The sequence below is a fragment of the Symphodus melops genome (assembly GCF_947650265.1).
Source record: "Symphodus melops genome assembly, chromosome: 2".
Lineage (NCBI taxonomy): Eukaryota > Metazoa > Chordata > Actinopteri > Labriformes > Labridae > Symphodus > Symphodus melops.
In genome coordinates this window covers 24,852,864-24,861,064 of record NC_136692.1, presented here as the reverse complement: position 1 = coordinate 24,861,064, position 8,201 = coordinate 24,852,864, and the positions used below count along the sequence as shown (strand labels likewise).

Below are 8,201 nucleotides of genomic sequence, written 5' to 3'. Positions count from 1 at the left end.
ACCAAGAGAGTAAACTGCAAGAAGCTCAAAGCAGATGAAGAAGAAAACTCGGATATTATGGTTCAACTGTGTTCGTAAGGTCCAAATAAACTATTAATAAAAGTCTGTGATGTCACAGGGCTGCTGACTATTTAGCCACCCGGACACTGCTCAGTCTGCACTGACTAATATTTACATAGAGTCACTAGTCTATAGTCGAGTTGCACGGAGGACTGAGACACAGCAGATTTTGAGTGGACTTTCTACTCGAGATAATGTCTGGAGAAAAGAGGTAAGATTCTCAATTGTACAATGTAGCTTTAATCATTTTTATTTCATTACTTGTGGCCCTAAAGACCTCAGATCTAAGATCTGACGTTGAGTTAACGCTGAGACTGAGTAGACTTAATGTACTTTACTTGAATGTTTTCCACATGCCAGCAAACAGTGAATGAAACACAAAATGAAAGTTGTCTTGAAGTTGTAGTTTGATAACCGTATACTGCACATATTAGTTAATAATGTATTATATGAACTCTTTTGCAGCGCGTGCGCCAAAGGTTACGTTGATGACGCCATTCACGTGGACGTCAAGGTATCAAAAGCAGCACAGTAGGCTACATCACTAATATCTGTCATTAGAAACGCATTACAATGGTTTTGCAGTGTCATGGTGACTGCTAACACCCTTTTCCCCAATAATATTTAGGATTGTTAAAGTGCATTAATGAATACCAACCTACTGTTTAATCTACTGTTTAAAGGATTATTATGGTAAAGTGCTGAAAAACTCTTCAGACCTGAAGACCAATGCCTGTGTGACTCCAGCCAAGCCCATCCCCGCCTTCATCCGTCAGGCGTTGAAGAAAGTGCACCCTGAAGTCGTTGCCAGGTTTCTTCCAATCTCTGCTGTTGCTTCAGATAATCTACACATCCAATATTATTTCTCCTTGTCCACTGCACAGCTCCTACAGTGTGCATTTTGTGTGCATTTTTAAATTCTATTTGATATATTTGTAATTGCTCTTACACCGTATTATTTAAGTTCTTGCTAGTTCTGCTTTATTTCCTTTGTTATTGTTGAGCACCAAGACAACTTCCTTGCATGTGTAAATGTACTTCCCAAAAAAACCTCATTCCGTTATCTGTTTTTTTGCAGTGTCATGGTGACTACACACCGCACACAGATAGAATGATTTCCCTTTGTCTTCAGGTACTATGGCTGTGGTCTGGTGGTACCAGAGAACTTGGAGGGCTGCAAGATACTGGACTTGGGCTGTGGAAGTGGGAGGGATTGCTACATGCTGAGTGACCTTGTGGGTGAGAATGGTCATGTCGTTGGCATTGACATGACGGAGGACCAGGTACTGTATATCAGCATCAGAGAACATAATTGAGACAAATTGTGTTTTATATTTACCAATAAGGCACATTGATTCAATTTCAGATGCAAATATTATTTCAAATACAACTAAACATTATAGCTTGGACATGGCATCCCACATTTGCTCAATATGAAATATTCACCAACAGAGAGACTTCATACAAGTCTGTGTTCTCTTTTCTAGCTCAAAGTGGCTCAGACCTACGTGGACTATCACACGACAGAGTTTGGGTACAAGAAGCCCAACGTCGGTTTTGTCGAGGGCTACATTGAGGCCCTGACAGAAGCGGGTCTTGAGAAGGGCTCATTCGATATCATTATGTAAGAATCCTTTCTTTCCTCTCTATCTCTCTCTGACTTTGTATTTTGTGATGTTATGATTGTAAAATAACACTTACAGTAAGTGTTGAATGTTGATTTTCTGCCACAGTTCCAACTGTGTGGTGAATCTCTCTCCAGACAAGAGGAGAGTGCTGGCTGAAGCTTACAGTGTGCTCAAGGTAATAAAAAAGTTATTAAATATGACAATAATGCTTTGACACATCTGTGTAGTTAGCAGGGATATTTACTTACTGTTGGACCTTATTGTCTTCAGGATGGTGGTGAGCTGTACTTCAGTGATGTGTACAGCAGTGAAATATTAACAGAGGAGATTAAAAATCACAAAGTCCTGTGGGGTGGGTCGACTCAATATTCCAGTGCAATAAAAGCTGTGATGTGCCAGAAGGAAAGACTTGATGACTTTTTCTGCTGGCAGGTGAGTGTATTGGTGGAGCGCTCTGGTGGAAGGATCTGCTACAGCTGGCTGAAGAAGTTGGCTTCAGCCCACCACGTCTGGTCACAGCCAGGGTCCTCACAATCGACAACAAAGAACTGCAGCAAATTCTGGGTCTGCTACTCTTTTTTTTCATTTGTCTGTTTTCGCACTAAGATGGGCAGTTAGCAGAGAGAAAGTACAACACCAGCAAGGATCTAGAGAGGAAGAAACGACGTCAGTAAGTGCAAATGAACAGCTTTAAGTGTGATTGGACACACAGGTGCTGACAGGCAACGCACAGGACAACACTGATATCTGTTCTTGAGTCTTAAATATCATCATCGTCATAATCAAACAAAAACCCTCATCATCATCATAGCAGGTGTAGAATGTAAAATTGACACCAGTATAATGACAATAAAACTTTGTAATTCTGTATTTGTTGTAATATTAACTGTATTTATTTAAAATGTTAGATTGGTTTATATTTGTGTTGCACAGCTCGGGTTTAAGTTAAACATTATGGCTTGTTCTATTTCAGGTTAATGCTATTTTATTCATGACTCTTTCTTACCTGTTCTGAAATTCAGGTGACTACAAGTTTGTCTCTGCCACGTACCGCCTGTTCAAGGTGCCTAGAGGCGGTGCCAAGTCCTGCCAGGTTATATATGACGGGAACATTACAGGAGTGGAGGAGCTCTTTGAGTTTGACTGTCAGCACACGTTCAAGGTCTTTGGATCCTTCAAAACAAGAACAGCTTATTTAAAAAAAAACAACAATGTATGCAAATGATGTCATATGTGTGTGGATTTTACAGGTAGGTGAGGTGGTGCAGGTTGATGAAGAGCTCGCCACCATCCTGACCCATTCCAGATTTAAGGAGGACTTCACTTTCAAGCCACCTGGAGGCCCCTGTGAGCCCCTCGCAGTCAAACCTCAAGTCAGTGTCACAACTAAATTCCTGGATGTGGAAATGTCTCTGTTTTTTTTGTTTTGTGCTGAGCGCTAAAGGTCAGTTTGTGTGTGGTGTTGGTTTCAAATGTGGGACACACCCAGAGAGCCCCACTGTTTCACTGTGCACTGAGCTATACACACACACACATGCAACAGGACGCTTGCTGCAAGATCTTATACACACACACACACAGACTCGCATACCCACTCAAACATACTTACACACACATTCACACGCACAAGGTCAAGCAGCTGTCTTGGAGTCATAACCAGACTGTGGAGTCATGCTGGGGAACCTTGAACAGGGAGGAATGTTCTCTTCTCAGCTAATGGAATGCCATCTTATCAGTTCTCATGGTCATTCTGTGCACACATACACACATCTACAAACAACACTTTGTAGTTTTAAAACACAAGCACAATCTTTCCAGCAAGTGACACGTTATTCTCCAGTTAGGCTGCTTTGTTTATGCAGCGCAAAGAAGTGAATCCAATCTCTCTGCGATTTATCAATTTTTCTTCCATTGTCCTGACCTTTGGACCTGACCTCTGATGTGAAATAACGCGCCAGAGATACTTTTCTCCAATCAACACGCCTGAATGGTGATAATAGTAGTAAAAGAGTCTTTGGTCTGGTTCATGGCAGCACAGCTACTGGGAAACACTGATCTAATGAACAACCAGTGTTTGATAAAAGAGGCACGTGCATCAACCTGCTTCTTAAAGCTCAGTGTAAAACTTGTATTCGGCTTATAATGTTCTGTATAGCTGGTGTTTATGTTAGAATAGGAGGAAGAATATCTGAATTCATCCTGAATGTTTCTGTATTCCTTTTTTGACAAAAGTGGACTCTTACAGCCCAGACTAAATTGTTGTCTGGATCTAGGCTGTCTAATTCCAAGGATTTCTTTCTTTTTTAACTTTTGACATAGGCTGGTGTTGTGGATCCTTTTGAACTGGCCTCACAGCTGGAGAAACAGAGTCCAGGATCAGCCACAGGGGGGTGCTGCAGCACAAAGTCTGCTTCCTGCTGCAAGTGATGGTGGGAAGCGCACGGTGATAAACAGGCCCTGCATATTCCTGTGTATTCAGAATAATAGGAACTGTAGTGTGCAGACTTAATTATGCCCCATGCTTTGTCATTGTGCTGTTTGTTGAAGTTTAAATGAATCCTTACTCTCACACAAATTAACACGTGTCTTACTGACATGTTGCTTAACCCTTCCAAGACAATCTTATTTGCTTGAAATATGATTGAAAATAAACTAAATTTAAACATAATAAAACATTATGATTGTTTTGTGTGAGGCTTGCACAGTTTTGTAAATTTGAAGAAACTGTATTTCTCTTCAAGAAACCTCTCCAAAGTAAAATATATTGATCTTTTATCTATCCCATTCACGCCTTTATTTGGGACTTTTGTCATTGTTGCCTTTACAAAATGACCCCACGACTGGTGTAGTAACTCTGACTCTAATATTTTAGTTTTCCTTCATATTGACCGATTTTGCACTATTGTGAGCCATGCTATGTATTTTAATGATCATTACTGTTATAATTCATGTTTTTTTGTAATTTTTGCTATGAGTAAACGTTGTGAATCAGGAAAGTGTTTTGTTTTCATTTGTGCACACTGTTTGTATAATGGGATTATCACAACAGAAACGTAGACTAAGTCTTTGAACAAGAAATAGTCTGCATAAAAAGCAGAAGGATCTGCATTTAAATTAAATTATGCCTTTAGAATGGTTGTTGGTGGGTACACAAGTCCTGTGAAATGATATACTGTTGCTATGATTGACAGTGAGTCCCAACATACCATGGGTTTCCAACACAAATCTTTGAGATCAAATTAAAATGATACTTTGGTTTCACTGAAACATTTCTTTACTCTCTTTTTAATTCCTTGTGAAGTAAAACATCTTTAAACTCTGCAGGCCTTCTAACTTTCTAAAGGTTAATAAAAACAGAATTGCTTCTAACACCCACCTATAGTGCTCCCTATGGAGTACTTAAAAGAAAAGACCAAAAAATAGTTTTCGATTTTCTAATCACATTTGGAGCCGTTGTGCCAAATAGCATAATCTTAATACGTGATTTATTGCAATGCAATTCGTATAAAATTAAGTAGCCTGTATATATTTTTTTTAAAAAGTTGCCTTTAAAAATACATCTTTTATGCAAAACAAAAATGATGTATTTTATAACTTAGTGCTCCGCATATTTTCATCTTCATTTACTGATAACTTTATTCCTTAGTTGTGTATAATAAATAATAATTTAACATAAAGTTAGCAAAAAATCTGTGTAAAAAAGTCACGAGCAGAGTCCTGACTGTCTCTTAACATGAGGTGCACTTGTTTTGGAATGTGATTCGCGAAGGAGGCTGCGTACGCCCCGCCTCCCAGCCAGTGACCCGTTCTGATTGGTCCCCGCCGTCGCCTGTCTTGGGGACATCAGGGGAGGCACGAGTTGGCCCATAAGCCTGCGCTCGCGAGTCATCAGTGTCGGACACGTAGTGGGAACGAACAGGTCCCGATGCACAAGTCACGGCAACCCTCGGCGGAGATGAAGGCGGACTCCGACTGGCTCTGAATTTTAAAAGCCTTTTTCATTCAGGAGGTTGGTTGCCAATGGTTATCAATATGGCAGAGCCGTTATCCCAAGAACCCACTGCTGCAAAAATGGCGTCACTTAACCGGGTCCGAGCTTTGGCGATGATTTTCTTAACTGTCACTGGCTGTTGTGTCTCCCCGACAAGTGGCAAGGAAGGGTCCGAGGAGACCGTCATCATAGGGCTGCGACTGGAGGACACGGACGACATTTCTTTCATGGATAGGGGCTACCTGCGCGTGAGCGAGCGCTCTCGGGTGAAATTAAGAGTGTACGGGCACAACATCAACAACGAGACCTGGTCCAAAATTGCTTTCACGGAACATGAGCGGAGCAGGACGCTTGGGAGCATTGACAGCTCCTCGGGGGATAACCAGAGCCAAGAGGATTTCTCCGGCTTGCATCCCTGCGGTATCAGGACTTCGGATATAATTATATTGCCCAACATCATTCTGAGTCGAAAAACATCCGGAATAGTTGAGATTGATGTCAAACCTCTGCGAAAGACGGAGAGGAGTAAATCGTATTACCTTTGCATCGCCACCGCGACACCGGCTGTTGCAGGGATGCACGACCCCTGGACGGAGAACACCTGGATCTACCACGACGGGGATGACACTAAAGTAATAGTGGTGGAGGAGAAAAAGTTTCTGCTGCCTTTCTGGCTCCAGGTTATCTTCATCTCCATGTTGCTTTGCTTGTCGGGTATGTTCAGCGGGTTAAACCTGGGGCTCATGGCTCTGGACCCCATGGAGCTCCAGATAGTGCAGAACTGCGGCACGGAAAAGGAGAAGAATTACGCCAAAAAGATCGAGCCGGTCAGGAGCCAAGGGAATTACTTGCTTTGCTCGCTCTTGCTCGGGAACGTGTTGGTGAACACCACGCTGACGATTCTGCTGGATGATATCGCTGGTTCCGGGTTGATCGCTGTGGTCATGTCCACCATTGGAATAGTGATTTTTGGAGAAATTGTGCCACAGGCCATCTGCTCGAGACATGGCCTCGCCGTCGGCGCCAACACCATATTCCTCACCAAGTTCTTCATGCTGCTCACCTTCCCTGCGTCCTACCCGGTGAGCAAGCTGCTGGACTACCTTCTGGGACAGGAGATAGGAACCGTGTACAACCGGGAGAAGCTTCTGGAGATGCTGCGCGTCACGGACCCGTACAACGACCTGGTGAAGGAGGAGCTGAACATCATCCAGGGCGCGCTGGAGCTCAGGACTAAAACCGTGGAGGACGTGATGACACCACTCAGAGATTGCTTCATGATCCCGGGGGATACCATCCTGGACTTCAACACCATGTCCGAGATCATGAAGAGCGGCTACACGCGCATCCCTGTCTACGAGGGTGAGAGGTCCAACATAGTGGATCTGCTGTTTGTCAAGGACCTGGCGTTTGTGGACCCGGATGATTGCACCCCGCTGAAAACCATCACAAAGTTTTACAGCCACCCGTTGCATTTTGTGTTCAATGACACCAAGCTGGATGCGATGCTGGAGGAGTTTAAAAAAGGTAAGACAGCTCCGAGAAGAAACAAAAAACGTCTTTTCTCAAACACTTTATTATTCATTCACCTTTTCAGATCCAAGATAAAAGTCTTCTTTTCACTTCAACCTCTCTGTTGTCTCTTCAGTCACAAAGGTCATGGCACATGCAGGTTGACCTTTCACCTGTCCACTCTTTGATGAGGCACTTATGTAATAGTATATTAGAGGTTATAGAGGAAGCCACAGCTCGTCCCTTTATGCTGAGTTAATCCCTGTGCCGCCTGTGGAAAATCTCACAAACACTTTAAAGTGGGGATGCAATGATGTGTCAGTTATTAAACATCTGTATGTCAGACATCATTGGCATACTGACACCAATGTCAGAAGCCAATGATGTATCTGTCCTGTCACGTTCATTTAGTGCTGTAAAGCCGACTTTACTGCTGATTGAGAAAAACCAAATGACTTTATTTTGATGAAAAGTTACCTGTTGGACAAACTCTGTTTTGATTCCAAGAGGAGGAACTATTAACAACAGTGTGAATACATCCAGTCACATAGCTAATTTGGAAGAAAAAAAACACAGAGCGTAACATTTTGATACAGATATTGGTATCTAAATCAGCTAAATAGTTCTTTTAAAGATTGTGATGAGCTGTGATTTGTACAGTCAGGTGCATGATGCATCTCTACTTTAAAGCTGATTTTCAGGAAGAAAAGCAGGAGGAGAACTTTGGTACCTTTAAAGAAACTCCAGGTTGTGATGGAAAAAAAGAGGAGGAATATGGCGCTGTTTTGGCATTTCTAATCACGGCAGTGAAGCCGCCTCATCAGTCGTGAGGTGAACTCAACACAGCCTCACTGCTCACTTCCTGCAGCGGGGAGGAGGTGTCCTTATCTTCCTCCATCGCTTCCATTCACTGTTAATGTTCACACAGTTTCTCTCTCTCTCCTTCTCTGTGTCTTACTTTCCTCCTCTCCCCCCCCCCCCCCTCTCTCTCCCCCCGCCTCTCTCTCTCT

The 8,201-nt window shown here is 42.7% G+C and overlaps 2 protein-coding genes across 8 annotated transcripts in view; both read left to right on the top strand.

The window, feature by feature from the left end:
- On the top strand, positions 1-4,684 carry as3mt (arsenite methyltransferase). The gene is made up of 11 exons (XM_079338408.1): positions 1-271; positions 526-574; positions 744-871; positions 1,193-1,343; positions 1,548-1,684; positions 1,794-1,863; positions 1,959-2,040; positions 2,121-2,252; positions 2,711-2,850; positions 2,939-3,061; positions 4,008-4,684. The coding sequence occupies exons 1-11, from the start codon at positions 255-257 to the stop codon at positions 4,113-4,115; spliced, it is 1,137 nt and encodes a 378-aa protein (XP_079194534.1). The 5' UTR covers positions 1-254; the 3' UTR covers positions 4,116-4,684.
- Positions 4,685-5,421: 737 nt separating this feature from the next.
- cnnm2b (cyclin and CBS domain divalent metal cation transport mediator 2b) overlaps positions 5,422-8,201 on the top strand; it is a 43,801-nt gene continuing 41,021 nt past the window's right edge. For 2 of the 7 annotated variants that reach the window (XM_079336931.1, XM_079336930.1), the window contains exon 1: positions 5,425-7,206. In XM_079336931.1, the coding sequence (XP_079193057.1) occupies positions 5,709-7,206 (1,498 nt within the window). In that variant the 5' untranslated portion in view covers positions 5,425-5,708. Of the gene's footprint in view, positions 7,207-7,881; positions 8,023-8,201 lie in introns of all 7 variants that reach the window. The other 5 variants (XM_079336933.1, XM_079336932.1, XM_079336929.1 and 2 more) reach the window with 4 other exon arrangements.